The sequence below is a fragment of the Gigantopelta aegis genome, chromosome 2, assembly GCF_016097555.1.
Source record: "Gigantopelta aegis isolate Gae_Host chromosome 2, Gae_host_genome, whole genome shotgun sequence".
Classification (NCBI taxonomy): Eukaryota; Metazoa; Mollusca; class Gastropoda; order Neomphalida; family Peltospiridae; genus Gigantopelta; species Gigantopelta aegis.
This window is the reverse complement of record NC_054700.1, coordinates 44,914,462-44,931,876: the sequence shown is the minus strand read 5'-3', so window position 1 is coordinate 44,931,876 and position 17,415 is coordinate 44,914,462. Positions and strand designations below refer to the sequence as shown.

Below are 17,415 nucleotides of genomic sequence, written 5' to 3'. Positions count from 1 at the left end.
AATTAGAAATTCACTAGCCATGGGATCAGTGATTTAAACAAATTACTAGCCACAATTAGAAATTCACTAGCCATGGGATCAGTGATTTAAACAAATTACTAGCCACAATTAGAAATTCACTAGCCATGGGATCAGTGATTTAAACAAATCCACTAGCCATGGGATCAGTGATTTAAACAAATTACTAGCCACAATTAGAAATCCACTAGCCATGGGATCAGTGATTTAAACAAATCCACTAGCCATGGGATCAGTGATTTAAACAAATTACTAGCCACAATTAGAAATTCACTAGCCCTACTTTACTTTAAGCTAATACAATTTTACTAAATAATAGTAATAATTGGATATGTCACCTAAAGAGGGAGATAAGAGCTTAAAAATGCTAACATTGGGGGGGTTGGGGTGGGGGGCAGGATATTCATATTTACAAAATAAGACTTAACCACAAAATTTGATTTTAAAAATTCACTAGTTGTCGGGTATGACAATCGTAGTTATTTACTAGCCCAACATTGAATATCACTAGCCATGGGAGCGGGGCTACCATAATCTAGAAGCCCTGTCTGGCATGACAATAGTAGTTATTTACTAGCCCAACATTGAATATCACTAGCCATGGGAGCGGGGCTACCATAATCTAGAAGCCCTGTCAGGCATGGCAATAGTAGTTATTTACTAGCCCAACATTGAATATCACTAGCCATGGGAGTAGGGCTACCATAATCTAGAAGCCCTGTTGGATGATTAAAACTGCCTGTGGGTGAGAGCCAGTAGTGGTATGCAAACCCAGTGCCAAGCAACCTTAAGGCAGTTGGGACTAATCACAAAGGCTGGTGTTAGAAATAAAACAACAAAACACTGTCATACTATGGGAGCTCGAGGGTATAAAACAACAAAACAACGTCATACCACGGGAGCTCCGGGGTATAAAACAACAAAACACTGTCATACCACGGGAGCTCGAGGGTATAAAACAACAAAACACGTCATACCACGGGAGCTCGAGGGTATAAAACAACAAAACAACGTCATACCACGGGAGCTCGAGGGTATAAAACAACAAAACACTGTCATACCACGGGAGCTCGAGGGTATAAAACAACAAAACACTGTCATACCATGGGAGCTCGAGGGTATAAAACAACAAAACAACGTCATACCACGGGAGCTCCGGGGTATAAAACAACAAAACACCGTCATACCATGGGAGCTCGAGGGTATAAAACAACAAAACACTGTCATACCACGGGAGCTCGAGGGTATAAAACAACAAAAACACCACTGTCATACCACGGGAGCTCGAGGGTATAAAACAACAAAACACTGTCATACCACGGGAGCTCGAGGGAGTCATACCACGGGAGCTCCGGTATATAAACAACAAAACACTGTCATACCACGGGAGCTCGAGGGTATAAAACAACAAAACACCACTGTCATACCACGGGAGCTCGAGGGTATAAAACAACAAAACACTGTCATACCACGGGAGCTCGAGGGTATAAAACAACAAAACAACGTCATACCACGGGAGCTCCGGGGTATAAAACAACAAAACACTGTCATACCACGGGAGCTCGAGGGTATAAAACAACAAAACAACGTCATACCACGGGAGCTCCGGGGTATAAAACAACAAAACACTGTCATACCACGGGAGCTCGAGGGTATAAAACAACAAAACAACGTCATACCACGGGAGCTCGAGGGTATAAAACAACAAAACACCGTCATACCATGGGAGCTCGAGGGTATAAAACAACAAAACACTGTCATACCACGGGAGCTCGAGGGTATAAAACAACAAAACACCGTCATACCATGGGAGCTCGAGGGTATAAAACAACAAAACACTGTCATACCACGGGAGCTCGAGGGTAGTTGTTGAGGGGGCTGCCAGGCATCCCGTTGGGCAGGATTCCGTTGTTGTACCCGCCCCCGGGACTCAGCTCCGAGGGTAAGGAGGCATGAGGGATGAACGGGAAGCCACCTGAAAAACAGTGAAACAGAATGTCATCATGGCAACAATTTATCATTACACGTGACAAATGTGTAAAACATGTGAATTTTATCAATTATTACAGTCAAGTAAACATGACATAAGCATTAAAAGCATTTTTTTTTTAAAGATTCGATTTAGGAATTTGTTTGTGTCAGAAGATGCCAGCAATTAGGGGTGCCAATTCTAGGAAAAAAAAGAAACCCACATGAACAAACCCCCACCCCCCAAAAAACAAAACACCCCACCATACCAAATTTTAAATTAAAAATGGAATGAAACACAACCTTCCCACTAAGCCGAGAAAATAAAATCTCTAGATAGTGAGTATTGAAAACATTATTTCTCTCCCCCATCTCCCTCCCACCTGTCATCTTTGGAACATCCTTAAAATGCAACAAAGAGTTACCTGGCTTGACCGCTCCTGCCCCCCCGATTGCAGCACCTCCCCCAGCAGAAGGCCCTGGAGTGATGCTTCCCGTACTGGTGGGGGTCACAGACTTCGACACCGGTGTGACCACTTTGTCATTCTGAAAATATTTATAGAAACATTTTTCTACACAATCTGGTTAATGATTATTTGTTCTATGACACATTAAAGAGGTTTTTTTTGTTTAACAACACCATTAGAGCACATTGATTTATTAATCATCAACTACTGGACATCAAACATTTGATAATTGTGACATATAGTCTTAGAGAGGAAACCCGCTACATTTGTCCATTAGTAGCAAGGGATCTTTTATATGCACCATCACACAGACATGATAGCACATACCACAGCCTTTAATATACCAGTTGTGGTGCACTGGCTAGAATGAGAAATAGCCCAGTGTGCCCATCGACGGGGATTGATCCTAGACTGACCACACATCAAGCGAGCGCTTTACCACTGGGCTACGTCTCGTCCATTACTAGACATAAAATGCCAGAGTTTAAAATGCACTGTGATGTCGTTAAATATATATATTTGTTTCCTTTCCAACATTCTGCACCATTCCCCAAGGCAAAATCACTTATGTGTCTAAAGGTCAGAAGGTACAGTATGGTTTGTTATAAGCAGAAAATTATTTTCTCATTGGAATGTAGGCCAATGGTTAAACATCATTTGCATACGATTTGCATGTTGCACAGTGTACCGCAGAAAAAAATAGAAGGAAGGAAATGTTTTATTTATGGTTATATCAGGCATCAAACATATGGTTATGGCGCTTTACCACTGGGCTACGCCACACATCCCCTCCCGCAGCAAAAATAGATGACAGAATTATATATTTCTGACAGTCTTTAAAACACGTAGATCTCACTAATTTGGGTACAGCAGGTTTTTTGTCAGTGTCTTTTCAGTGTCTTTTCAGTGCAGTAATGTTAATAGCTGATAAAAAAGTTCAGTACATATTCAGAAATGTATTACAAGTTATTTTAAACATATTTAGTAATTACAGCTTAATATTCCACTGTTTGTGAGGTGAAATGTTTTGAGGTTAGCATGTTTGTACTTAATTTGGTCACAACCTTCAGCTTCGGTGTAATCTAAAGTCATCTCATACTGTGTGTGTTGTGTTGTTATAACAACACCACTAGAGCACACTGATGTATTAGTCTTAGAGAGGAAACCTGCAACATTTTTCCATTAGAAGTAAGGGATCTTTTATATGCACCATCTGACAGACAGGATAGCACATACCACAGCCTTTGATATATACCAGTCATCGTGCACTGGCTGGGACCAGAAATAGCCCAATGGGCCCACTGACGGGGATCGATTTTGTTTTCAAAATCTTGCTTAGCGATATTTCTAGTGAGTTGGAAACAGATTAGCATCTACTGTTTAATGTTTTAAAATTGTGTAGCGATCTCTGAAACTTGTGCAGCGAATCACGATGCGATCCTGAACAAAATATTCCCTGATATGTTACTATGTAGGTCTGTGATGAATCTTGTATGAAGACACTGAACGCCATCAACGGGCACGTGTGTACATCTTTGTGTGTGTGTGTGTGGATATATGATTTGGGGCTCCCATCCCTGACAGTGCAATGTCTGTGATCTGGGATAATAATAAAAATAAAAAACCCCAACAAACCCCATTAATGTATTTAATTAATTAAGTCATGCTCCGTTTCTATTTCGATTTTATTGGTCAGAAATATCATACAATGGCAGTAATCATAGAACAGTCTCCTTTTGAAAGAGCGCAACCACTTCCCTTATTTAAAGTTTCTCAAAGGAAATTATTATTAGAAGAGTAACTAATTACTCTCCTACTGTTTCCAAACGGAGAGGCCAGAATATGAGTCATTCACCAATCGTAGTGTTTTCCCCAGCTTGTTTTAGCATGGTGCAGCACCATGCCTCAATAGTCTAGTGCCATCTTGCCTTAATCAGCACCATGCTGCCCTGATATTAAAGAAGCCTTTTTCACTAATTAATTCTAAAATTGCCTTTATAAAACACCCAAAAAGGTATTCTTAATTAACAAAATATGCTTTTTATATTTTTTTCCATTCATTTATTAAAGCAAGCACATAAATTACATTAATGTTTATTTCAATTAATATTTGGGTATTTTTAATGAAAAACAAGTGCCCCGAAAATGGTGAAAATGCCCCAAAAGTGTTTGGTCTACCATGCCTTGCCAAATTTCTAGGGAAGTCACTAAATTGTGATCATCATAAATGATTACTTTTTAGGGATTTTAGTGGGGGTTTTTCACTTACTTCTTTTATTTTTGATGATGATGAACTTGCGTGGGATGATGCGTCGCTATGGGGACTGCTGCGATTGTCCGTTTTTTTCAGGTGATGCATATCTTTCTTCTTTTCCCGGGGCGACAGGTTGCCATTCATCGGAGAGGTGTGGTCCTGGAACAGAAACGGAGCATGACTTAATTTAATACATTAATGGTTGGTTAGGTGTTGTTGTTTTTATTGTCCCAGATCACAAACATAGCAATGTCAGGGATGGGAGCCCCAAATCACTGCTGTACATATAATAAATATATAACACATATATCCACACACACACACAGGAAGACTTGACACACGTGCCCGTTGATGGTGTTCAGTGTCTACATACAAGACTCATCACTGACCTACATATTAACATATATCAGGGAATGTTTTGTTCAGGATCGCGTCGTGATTCGCTGCACAAGTTTCAGAGATCGCTGCACAATTTTAAAACATTAAACAGTAGATGCTAATCTGTTACATAGTAACATATATCAGGGAATATTTTGTTCAGGATTGCGTTGTGATTCACTACGCAAGTTTCAGAGATTGCTAGACAATTTTAAAACATTAAACAGTAGATACTAATCTGTTTTCAACTGACTAGAAATATCGCTAAGCAAGATTTTGAAAACAAAATGTTCCCTGAAATATGGTTGAGAACCACACAGATAATGAGAGATGAAACCCGCTGCCGCCCTGCATTGGGTTACCAGAGCTTCTAGATTATGGTAGCCCCACTCCCATGGCTAGTGATATACAATGTTGGGCTAGTAAATAACTAGTATTGCCATGCCCGACAGCTAGTAAAATATTTTTGGTCAAATGTTGTAGTTCATCTATTTTGTAAATATAAATATCCTGCCTCCACCCCACCCCCCAATTTTAGTGTTTTTAACCCATCTCCCTCTTTAAGTGACACATCTGATTATTACTATTATTTAGTAAAATTGTATTAACTTAAAGTAAAGAAGGGCTAGTGAATTTCTAATCGTGGCTAGTAAATTTTTTAAATCACTGATCCCATGGCTAGTGGGTTTTATAAAAATCCTAGAAGCCCTGGTTACTCTTTCAGATTATAGCAAAAAGGGATCTTTTATATGCACCATCCCACAGACAGGCTAGCACATACCACTACCTTTGTTACACCAGTTGTGGAGCACTAGCTGGAATGAGAAAATAGCCCAATGGGCCGACTAACAAGGATCGTGCATCAGGTGAGCACATTACCGCTGGGCTACGTCCCACCACCCACAGGTCTGCACATACCATGGCTTTTTATAAACCAATTGTGGGGCACTGGTTGGGATGGGATAACACATGTTGGGTCCCCTGAGAAGCACTTATCGAACAGACGAGAGCTTACCCTGTACTACCGACCTATGTTTTAATCATACAGTTCTTTTAAAATTAAAATGACAAAATATCACCTGTTACATGCTAAATTCTACCAATAAATTTCTTTTTAAAACTACAAAGACAAAATACTAGTATCAGCTGTTGTAAGTTAAATTCTATCGATTAAAAATGTCTTTCTAAATTAAAATGAGAAAATATCAGCTGTTGTATGTTAAGTTCTACTGAGGTGTGGGACGTCAAACATTTGGTAATTTTTACATACGACTTTCGACAGAAAATCCGTTACAAATTTCTATTAGTAGCAAGTGATCTTTTATATGCACCACCCCACAGACAGGATAGCACATACTACAGCCTTTGATATACCAGTTGTGGTGCACTGGCTGGAACGAGAAATAACAGAATGGGCCCAGTGATGGGGATCAATCTCAGACCGACCATGCATCAAGCGAGCACTTTACCACTGGGCTACCACCCATCCCTATCATCTAGTAGGTGCCTTAAGTACATGAATTTGATTATTTATATATATTAAAAAAAAATTAATATAGAATTATGTAAAACCACAATATAAAGAGCTGTGGGGAAAGGTCCAACACAATACAAAAATCAAGTACTTTTAAAGTAAAACGTATTATTAAAATGTATTATCTTTTCAAGGTCACAATCTCCTCACCCACACCTTCAACTCTCCCCCCAACAATGTCCATCCCTGATTAAAATCCAATGATAGTCCCTTGTCTAGATCTGTATGTGCAGAAATCCCATTACTGACGGCCAACAGAGAATAAGAAAAACAAAACCACGTCACATGTACTAGGTACGCATGGTTATACATAATATCATTTGGTTTAAGTCTAGCTTTTTTTTATTGGCGGGCCAGTTTACAGCATCAATGCATTCAATTTGTTGCCGGTTGTGGTGTCCAGACCACATCATTTATTCATAACGACTTCATGAATAAGGAGGAGACTGCAGAATAATCATCGGATTCAATAATATTCTCATTAATTCACTTCCATCTGTAATGAGCTGCCGGCGGGAAGCTCAACAATTGACCATTCATCCATCTTAATTAGTTTCTGTGTGCTTTATATGTCCAATCAAGGTTCAAGCACGCTCTCCTAGGCAAACAGTATATGTCCAATCATGGTTCAAGCACGCTCTCCTAGGCAAACAGTGTAAGATATCTGGGTTGTATTTTGTCCATGACAAGAGGTTAACAGGAAAGAAACGGTTGGTATATTGTGGGATCACATTTTTCTATAAAGCTGTGCATTCATTGAGGTTTGTCTAGTTTTCCGCCAGTACTTCACGACTGGTGTAACAAAGTTAAAGTTTGTTTTAATTAACAGCACCACTAGATCACATTGATTTATTAATCATTGGCTACTGGATGTCAAATGTTTGGTCATTCTGACATATAGTCTTAGAGAGGAAACCGGCTACATTTTTCTTTTAGTAGCAAAGGATTTTTTATATGCACCATCCCACAGACAGGATAGCACATACCATGACCAGTGATACCCCAGGTTGGAATGAGAAATAGCCCAATAGGCCCATCTACGGGGATCTGTCCAAGACCGATAAAGCATCAGGTGAGCACTTTACCACTGGGCTACATTCTATCCCCTGACCCCAAGTGGTCAACAAAGGCTGTGGTATGTACCGTGCTGTCTGTGGGATCACATGCTGCTAATCAAAATGATAAGCCCATATATAGGTGAGCTCGTAACCATGTCAGACAACACATTACCGTAATTAAAATGTGCTCAGTGTGTTATTCATTGTGGTTTGGCCATGGTATGTACTATCCTGTCTGTGTGGGATGGTGCATATAAAAGATCCCTTGCAGCTAATCAAAAAGAGAAGAGCCCATGAAGTGGTGACGGCGGTTTTCCTTCCTCAATATCTGTGCGGTCCTTAACAATATGTCCAACGCCATATAACCGTAAATAAAACTATGCTCAGTGTGTTATTCATTGTGGTGTGGATAGTGCACCGAGATGTAAAGCCAGTACCAACCAGCGTTAAACCCAACAGCATAACCACTGCAGACAACTGCTATAAATTATTTCACCAGCTGACTAGGTGTCTGTGATAAAATGTAAAAGCAATGAAATATAAAAATGGCCGACTTACATCACCAACATCAACGACCAACTCCTGATCACTTTTGTCCCCATCACTGTCCTGAAAAAGAACCAAATACAACATAGAATATCTTAAAAAGATTAGGGGCTGAATTTATGAAGTCTGGTTTTTTTTAATGCAAGTGTTTAAGCCTTGTAAATACATGTAGTTACTTGCATGTAAGTCAAAAACAGGCTTTGTAAGTTCGGCGCTTAATTTGTAATGTAACACATCAATGATTCATGTGTCTTATAGTTCAGCAGGGTTTCTGCCAGAGGGTATAACGGGTATAGTGCCATACCCAAATGTTTGGCATATTTTATTTTGTACGTTAAAGGTGCAGTGCAGACTATAGTTTTACCTCGTAAAAATGGACACCAAGTTTAGTTAATCTACATACCTTGTTTTTAAAAATATGAAAAACGTATTTTGTGATATTAAAAACAACAGGATGACCCGAAACACTTCGGTTCTACGGAAATGGATTATGTAAACAATAAAATATAATTAATGTTTGATTTCAGTGGTCATAAACGGCTCAAATAATGAAAAATATGCTGTAGTGTTTTAAAACTAGGGTCTGTCCCTTTAACCTTTTGACAAAATTAATTATTTTTATCATTACTGTATGTTTTTCTTAATCCTAACCCTAAATTAACCCATTTCCTTTCTAGGGGAGGCCCCCCATACCCCCTGTTGACTGTGGTTGCATTCAGTTCCATAGACCGGCCTCGGTGGCGTCATGGTAGGCCATCGGTCTACAGGCTGGTAGGTACTGGGTTCAGATCCCAGTCGAGGCATGGGTTTTTTCAATCCAGATACCAACTCCAAACCCCGAGTGAGTGCTCCGCAAGGCTCAATGGGTAGGTGTAAACCACTTGCACCGACCAGTGATCCATAACTGGTTCAAAAAAGGCCATGGTTTGTGCTATCCTGCCTGTGGGAAGCGCAAATAAAAGATCCATTGCTGCTAATTGGAAGAGTAGCCCATATAGTGGCGACAGCGGGTTTCCTCTCAAAATCTGTGTGGTCCTTAACCATATGTCTGACGCCATATAACCGTAAATAAAATGTGTTGAGTGCATCGTCAAATAAAACATTTCTTTCTTTCTTTCTTTTCAGTTCCATAGCGCCATACCCAAACATTTCTTTCTGGCAGAAACACTGTTCAGTTTCTTTTTTTTAGTCCCTAAATGATAATGTACAAATTACAACATTACCAAGGTAAAAAGACTTTCAGAAATATTGAATCTTTTCTAATATGTGCAAAGAGAAATGGACAGTTATTTTGTTACACCTTACTGTACTTACTTGTGTGTTGTACTATTTTAATGATATAATGTTACAGACAACGTACTTCCATCAATATGTATAGACACGTTTGGCTAGTCAGAGTATACATGAATACTGCAGGCATCAATCTAAAGGAAGTGCCTGAGGTGAACATTGAAATCCTCCACCAAATCTGGGGGTAATAATCAGTTTACCGGTATTCCTTTCAGTAGAGAGGGTAGGATACCTTGGTCGATATGAGGTGAACATTGAAATCCTCCACCAAATCTGGTGGTAATAATCAATTTACTGGTATTCCTTTCAGTAGAGAGGGTAGGATACCTTGGTCAATAGGCATTTTTGGAGAAGACTGCCATATATATAGTAACTTTTTTTTTAAGTTGCACCTTCTGTATCCACCCGTGTTATGTCATAATGCAACAACTTCTTTTTAAAGACAGTCCTGAGTTTGTTGCCATAGTAACATGTGTCCAACTAACAGGTCCTTTTTGATGACTAAAATTACATATTAAAGATATTTTCTTGTTTAGAATATCAGTCTGTATAAACAAGGTGTTTGTTGTCATCTTAATGTTTGTAGTAGCCCAAACCAGATTTTACCTTCCGATAATTTTGTACATACGAAAAAATATATATTATGTAAAATTAAAAATGACTGCTACAAACATTAGCTCAAGACCGCACACATTAGATATTCAAACTCTAGTATTTTAAAAATAAAATGTATTTAATATATACTTTTAGTCTCCAAATAGGCATGTTCATTTAAAACATTTTACAATGGCGACAAACTCGGGACACTGTCTCTTTAATTACGACACTAATGAAGATAACTTACTATTTTCTCCTCCGCTCTTCGTTTCTTCGCTTCGTGCAGATCAGGTGACCGACTTCGGTGTCGATATTTTTCTCTGTCCACAGGTGATGCTGATCTTCTCTGTAATAAAAAAAAAAGTTTAATTAATCTCAAACGTTTTAATTATCTAATAATCATGTCTTGTTATTTTCTCACTTTAACATCTCTTTTTTTTTTTTCTTCTTCTTTTTATCCCACTGCCCTCTTTCCTTTCTCTCCTTTGAATTCCATCTCATTTATTCCCAATCTGGTAACTGCTCCTATCTTTCAACTTCTTTCACTGTCCACCTCCACATCCCAGTCCTTGTCTCTCAAACTGCGACAGGTACTTGTCTCTTGTGGCTATCTGTGCCACACACCTGCCATTCCCCATCAGCGTTTAGCTGTGGGCTTAGTCTGACCACTTCAGGGAGTGTTCAGTAGTTACTTCTGGTATTAAAAGGCACTTGTAACCACCTACTATGCACCCGTACTACCAGCAGTCGTTAGTGCCGTGGGTCAGACCAGCTTTATTAGTGGCAGAGAACGAGGATGTCAGGTGGGTGCAGGGAAATACACAGAGACTGCACCCATGGAGGAAGTTGAGACAGGTAAGCGATGGTGTGGACAGCTCAGAAGACAGAGTCAGAGGAAACTGACAGAAAGGGTCGAACCAGATTGAAATCGTGGCAGAAATAGGAAAGTTTTTTATATTAAGATAATGAGAAAGATAATGAGAATGATAGGCAGAGGGTGATAGATGAGAAAGATGAATGAATGTGTGAGCCAGCTTTGACAGGATGCGAACCACGGTCGTCAGCTTGATTTTCCAGCAGCTTATCCACTAGACCATGGAGCTCGCTACTTTAACATCTCATGATTACACATCTTGTCAGTAATTATTAATAATAACTACTAATGTTCTTAATCAATTTAACAGAAAAATCACCATTAATTCATGTGGTTGAATTATTAGTAGTTTATATGATTTTAGAAATCAAAGAAATTATCTTTCAACTCCATTTTTCATTGGTACCAGTTTTCTACAGCCTTCTACGGACAAAGAATCTAGAATTTTTACAAAACATTTTGCATTCGTAAACATTATTGTGGTTACCTCTCTCTCTCTCGCACTTTCGACTAAGTGTCTAAATTATATATGGTAGACATCAAATATACTGACATCCCAAGGAACATTTTGTTCAGTATCACGTTGCGATTCGCTATGCAAGTTTCAGAGATCGCTACACAATTTCAAAACATTGCTAATGAATTGTCAATTAACTAGAAATATCGTTAATCAAGATTTTGAAAACAAAATGTTCCCTGTGTCCCCAAAAAACTGTACAAGGCTTGAAATTATATTATTGAAAAGCAACAAACGGTACAGTGGATTATGAAAGTTTCACAACTTTCAACATCGGAAGGAAGGAAATGTTTTATTTAACAACGCACTCAACACATTTTATTTACGGTTATATGGCGTCAGATATATGGTTAAGGATTAACATCTGGAAGTCACAGTGCACTTGGTGATATGTGCAAAGTGTTTGTAAGGTGGTTTCTGAATTGGTTCAAGTTATTCAAATTTTATGCATGTAAAGGTTTTTTTGGATGTCAGTATAGTCTGAAATGTGTTGAGGTGTTATCGAACTAAAAACATTTAGTAAAACTTTGTTTGTTTTGTTTTGTTTTGTTTAAATGTCAAACATTTGGTAATTCTGAGAGGAAACCTGCTACATTTTTTCTATTAGTAGCAAGGGATCTTTTATATACACCATCCCACAGATAGGATAGCACATACCACAGCCTTTGATATACCAGTCGTGGTGCACTGGCTGAAACAAGAAATAGCCCATTGGACCCACTGACAGAGATCGCTCCTAGACCAACCACATACTGAACAGCATATTTAATACAAACATTCAAAGCAGTAAATAATTAATGTGTTTATCAATGAAAAAAATACCTACAAAAAAAACCCACTTGTGAGGCTAAACTGAAGAGCTCATTCACAAAACAAACATAAAATCAATTTAACAAAAAAATAACATGTAAATGCATAAATCATCTTATAGTGGTACAAAGGTGTCAAAATTACATCATACAGAGCAACCGTGGACAACTTTCCTGCACATATCTCTGTCTGAACTCATGCCCAGGGTGGATGTGCTTGAATCTTAAGTGAATAAGGGGCGGGATGAAGCTTAGTGATAAAACGCTCGTTTGATAGATGGTCGGTCTAGGATCGATCCCTGTCAGTGGGCCCATCGAGCTATTTCTCATTATAGCCAGTGCACCACGACTGGTATATCAAAGGCTGTGGTATGTACTATCCTATCTGTGGGATGGTACAAATAAAAGACCCAGTGCAAAGGGATGGTTGTATTGGGTATATATGCAATTTCCCAGACAGGACAACACATACCATAGGCTTTGGTATACCAGTCATAGTGGTTGGGGGGGGGGGGACTAGTCAGAGAAGGAATCCTCTGAGAATTTTTAAAGTATAATGCTCGGACTGCAAGATGGGACAGCACATACCACAGCCAGCCACAAGGAACTGGTTAAGACAAGAAAAAAAACAATGGGTCCACTTAGGAGGTTCGATCCTATAAAACAATAACTGTAGACAAGTATTTTACCAACTGCACTAAATCCCACCCTGTAAACCACTGACAAATACAATCAGTATTGAATATTCATAACTAGCTGTTTGTGTGAATTGTGTAGCATTCAACCATAAAAATACCTCTATTATTGATTATTACTTATAGCTTTTTTTAAAAGAAGCTTTGTGCTTATGTTTATCATGGATACATTTACTGTCTGTTCCAGGAAAGTGTACTTTCATATGCGAATGTCTGACATCCAACAGCTGATGATTAAAGTGACATAACGTACATTCGTCTAAGAAACATGGTTAATGAGACAAGTTCTAGTTATTTTTTGACAGATTTCTCTGTTTTAAACATCACATACTTCAGCTTATCTCTGTTATAATCGTATGCAAATGTGTGTTGCAGGTTTGTAGATTAACTAAACTTAGTGTCCATTTTTACAGGCTGAAACTAGAGTCGGCGCCTTTAATTAATCTATGTGTTCTAGTGGCATTAAACAAAATAAACAAACTGTCAAGTGTAGATATACAGCGCCAAAGTTATGATGCCTTTTTTCTTAAAGGAAACATGTCACGTAAACCATATTTGGCACCAACCATGTACAATTAATTATAAATTGAATCACCTAAAAAAATTTTTTATAAAAAATTAATTACTTAAAATATCTCCATAAAAGAACCCCAGATACGAGCTCTTAGCGGAAATTGCCGATCTTTAATGAGCAGGGCAGTCACGAGGTCCGTGACATCAGAGACGCGTCGCTTGATCTGAAGCCTTACACTTAAAAGCATTAGTCCGTACCACTCATAAAGAATCTAAGACTTGCACAGCTTACCAAAACAATGAGTGTTCGTTCGCAAAACGTTTTGCCGTATCAATATGAGCTGTTAGTAAATGAAGAAAGACACACATTTACTTACAACAGTAATACTGAAGAAAAAACGGATAGCGAGTCGGAGGGTGGAGAAACTGATGGTGCCAGACCAGACCGGTCGACCAATTTACAGCCCGGAGCCCGAAAGTAACCCGGAGACAAAACCAAAACTCGGATGCTAATGCCGAGATGTATACTGTTCATATTTAGCATAAAGATACACCTCGATATGATGTATTTAAATATGTTAAAAATATAAATGTAGGACAAACATTTTTTTTTTTTTTTTTTTTTTAGAAAATATCGCATTTTTTATGTTCGGGCTGTACATAATGAAATCTGTATGCACAGTGTAAACAAACGCTCTAATTTACGACAAGGCGCTTCACTTTCATTAACCTGGCTTGTAAAACAACATAAATGACTTGAGAGTATAATCAACTTTTAAACTAAATATATTTCTATTTGCATCAATAGAACGAAATGGGGTTATAGTATTTTTCTCTCATAAAAAAAGTAGCATATTATTAGGCCTATTGGTAGGGTGCGTTAGAGTAAAAACGACCACTCACGATACCCAAGTGATAATTTTCTTTTCTTTGGTACGACGTAATTGGTCAGTTTTGTAATTTTAGATGGGAAAGTCTACTTAATCAAGGGTTTTACAGCATTATTTACAGTAATGAAGCAGGGCGGCTGATAATGTTCATTAACATTGTACTATAGTCGCGACAGGTTACGCCACAATACCCTGTGATCTTAAAAAAAACTGGCACGTATTTTGTACGTATGTCTAGACCGTGGTAATCACTTACCTGGTCGATACCCTGCAATATACACCTGCCAATCAGGAATCACATGTGCAGGCCACGGAAAGAAAGGACCAATTAACTAAAACAACACTCCGATTCTCAAGTCAGCCCGTGGATGAAACATAATAGTTATTTCGACACCGACAGTAATGGTTTATTTTGTATTGAACTTCGTGTTGCTTTGGGGCTTCGGGCGATGAGGAACGTTTTTGTGACGTATTCCGCCCGAAGATTAAAAACATTATTTAAAATTATTATTGTTTTCTACACGTTTTTTAAAAACATATTTAAATACATCGTACTGAGATGTATCCTCATGCCAAATCCCATGTTTGTATATGCCATATTTAATTACTTGTTGACGTTTCCTTCTTCGGACGGTGAATACAGATTTTGTTATGTAGGCCTACAGCCCTAACATGAAAAATCTTCTTTTTTTTCAAAAAAATTAAATAAATAAATAATTCTACATTTTTGTTTTAACATATATAAATACATCATGCTGAGGTGTATCTTTGTGCCAAATATGTACAATGTACACCTCGGCATTCGCAACCGAGTACTGTTTTTGTCTCCGGGTAACGTTCGGGCTCCGGGCTGTAAATGGGCTGACACCAAAGTACTATGCGGTGTTGGTGTCCAATCTTTTCTTTTGCGATAAAATACACGCGTCTTTCTTCGGATACAATTCTTTGGAAAACCATAAAAAGACAATCCCGATCGTTTAAACTGTTTATTTTTACACCCAAAGGCCGCGCAGTACGGCACTGTTGGACTGAAAAGATCGTAAGCCCCTTACTACATATATAAACAGTTAACAACAATGGAAGAGTACAGCGGCTCTGACGTCACTTCCCTTTTTTTCCGAACGCTCACGAAGAAATATGCATAAATCGTACTTTGATACTGATTAGCGTAATTGCTTTATTTTAAGTTAACTACACGTATTTTATTGTTATAAAGTTATTTGTATATTATTTTTATATCATTTTTCTTTTAAAATGAGCTATAATATGGTCTCGTGTCATGTTTCCTTTAAGATGTTTAAGCATTGCAAGTATGTAGTCACAAAAAGTTTGGGTTTTTTTTTGTTTAATGACACCACTAGAGCACATTGATTTATTCATTATCGGCTTTTGAGTGCACCATCCTACAGACAGAATAGCACATACCACAGTCTTTGTTATACCAACATGTTTTTGATCTTGTCATTCAGGTTCCAATTTGACAAAATATCATAACTTTACATTTACAAGTATTTGATAAATAGTTTATGCCAAAAATTATGGAATGTGGAGCAGGGCAAAGACAAAAAAATACATTTATGTATATTTTGAACCTATTGATTGTTTTAATTGTGGATTTTGCACATAATCATAAATTTACAATTGTTAAACTGTTGTGATCATGGCATACAATATAAATAATACTGCTCAAAATATACATCAATTCATTTCTATTGGTCCTACCATGACTCATGACTCATGTTGACATAAGTATCTGCTTATAACAGATAACAAATACCTGTAAAGGCATGTATGGTAACCATAAAGGTAAACTTATATTTTGTGAAACTGTCTACAGATTTGCAAAATGTCTAACAGTACATTTTTTATTCACTGCATGAAATAACACACCTTCATGCTAAGCAGCATGCCAGAACCTGGAATAATACGGCAATAAACAAGCCTAAATATGCATCATGCGTGTTAATTTAAAAATTTTTTTTTTACACTACACAATGTGCATTTACAAGCATAATCTATTTTATGCCTACAATTCAGATTCTTTTGTGTTTAGATAGTCAATAAACTGTGCATTTGTCAGCTCAACAGAAGGATGGCATTATCAAAGGATTTATAATTATAAACAAATGACGATTCAGCAACACGCAACATACAATGAACAAAAGATTTATGAGAGAATCTTTTTTCTTTTTTTTGTAGGTTTAAGTAACAGACCTTTGCTTTTAAACACTATGGTATATTTTTCACTATTAGTGCCATTGTTTAGATTATACATTTCTGTACATCCCAAGTGTTTCTAGTCATCTTGGCATTTTTAATACCATGAAGGTGAGGTGCTTGCGTCACAGGATCGAACCACCTCAGTGGATCCATTCAACTGATTAAGTTTTTTTCTTGTTCCAACCAGTGCACCACAACTGATCACTGGATGTGGTAAGTGCTTTCCTGTGTGTGGGAAAGTGCATATTAAAAAAAATCCCTTGCTGCAATAGGAAAAGGTGTGTGCTCTGAATGTGCACGTTAAGCTCTATATCCTGACCTAATAGGGAAAATGTAGCAGGTTTCCTCTCATAACAATGTGTCAGAATTTCTGGCAAAACCCACCAACAAGTAGAACCAGTATTTGGCGCCAAATGTGTCATGTGATCGAAAAGGTTATTAAGTCTCTTTTTTTGTGTCCTCAATTGCAGATTTAATTGGTCAGAACCGATGATTTTTTACTTATCGTCATTGTTGATTCTGCAATTCCTAATAAATTACATGTATTAGAAAGTATGTTTTATTAGAGATATCACCATTTATAAAAAGAACGGATGATGTAGTGTTCATCATTGCAATTATCTATCATGGGTGTTAAATAATATTTACACTGCCGTATAAAAGTGAAACTATGTTTATCAGCAAGCGTTGTTCATGCGATCGATTCAATCAAAAAATAAATAAATAAATAAAAGAACAGAACATTATCCCACATTAGGGAATTTTTTTATAAACATTTTATTTTGGG

The 17,415-nt window shown here is 37.8% G+C and overlaps 1 protein-coding gene across 3 annotated transcripts in view; it reads right to left on the bottom strand.

Moving 5' to 3' along the window:
* LOC121386198 (transducin-like enhancer protein 4) overlaps positions 1 to 17,415 on the bottom strand; it is an 89,690-nt gene that overhangs the window by 14,714 nt on the left and 57,561 nt on the right. For all 3 annotated transcript variants that reach the window (XM_041517043.1, XM_041517033.1, XM_041517036.1), the window contains exons 9-13: positions 10,358 to 10,456; positions 8,236 to 8,286; positions 4,723 to 4,866; positions 2,412 to 2,532; positions 1,866 to 1,993 (exon numbers count right to left, since the gene is read on the bottom strand). In XM_041517043.1, coding sequence (XP_041372977.1) covers positions 1,866 to 1,993; positions 2,412 to 2,532; positions 4,723 to 4,866; positions 8,236 to 8,286; positions 10,358 to 10,456 — 543 coding nt within the window. The remainder of the gene's footprint in view (positions 1 to 1,865; positions 1,994 to 2,411; positions 2,533 to 4,722; positions 4,867 to 8,235; positions 8,287 to 10,357; positions 10,457 to 17,415) is intronic.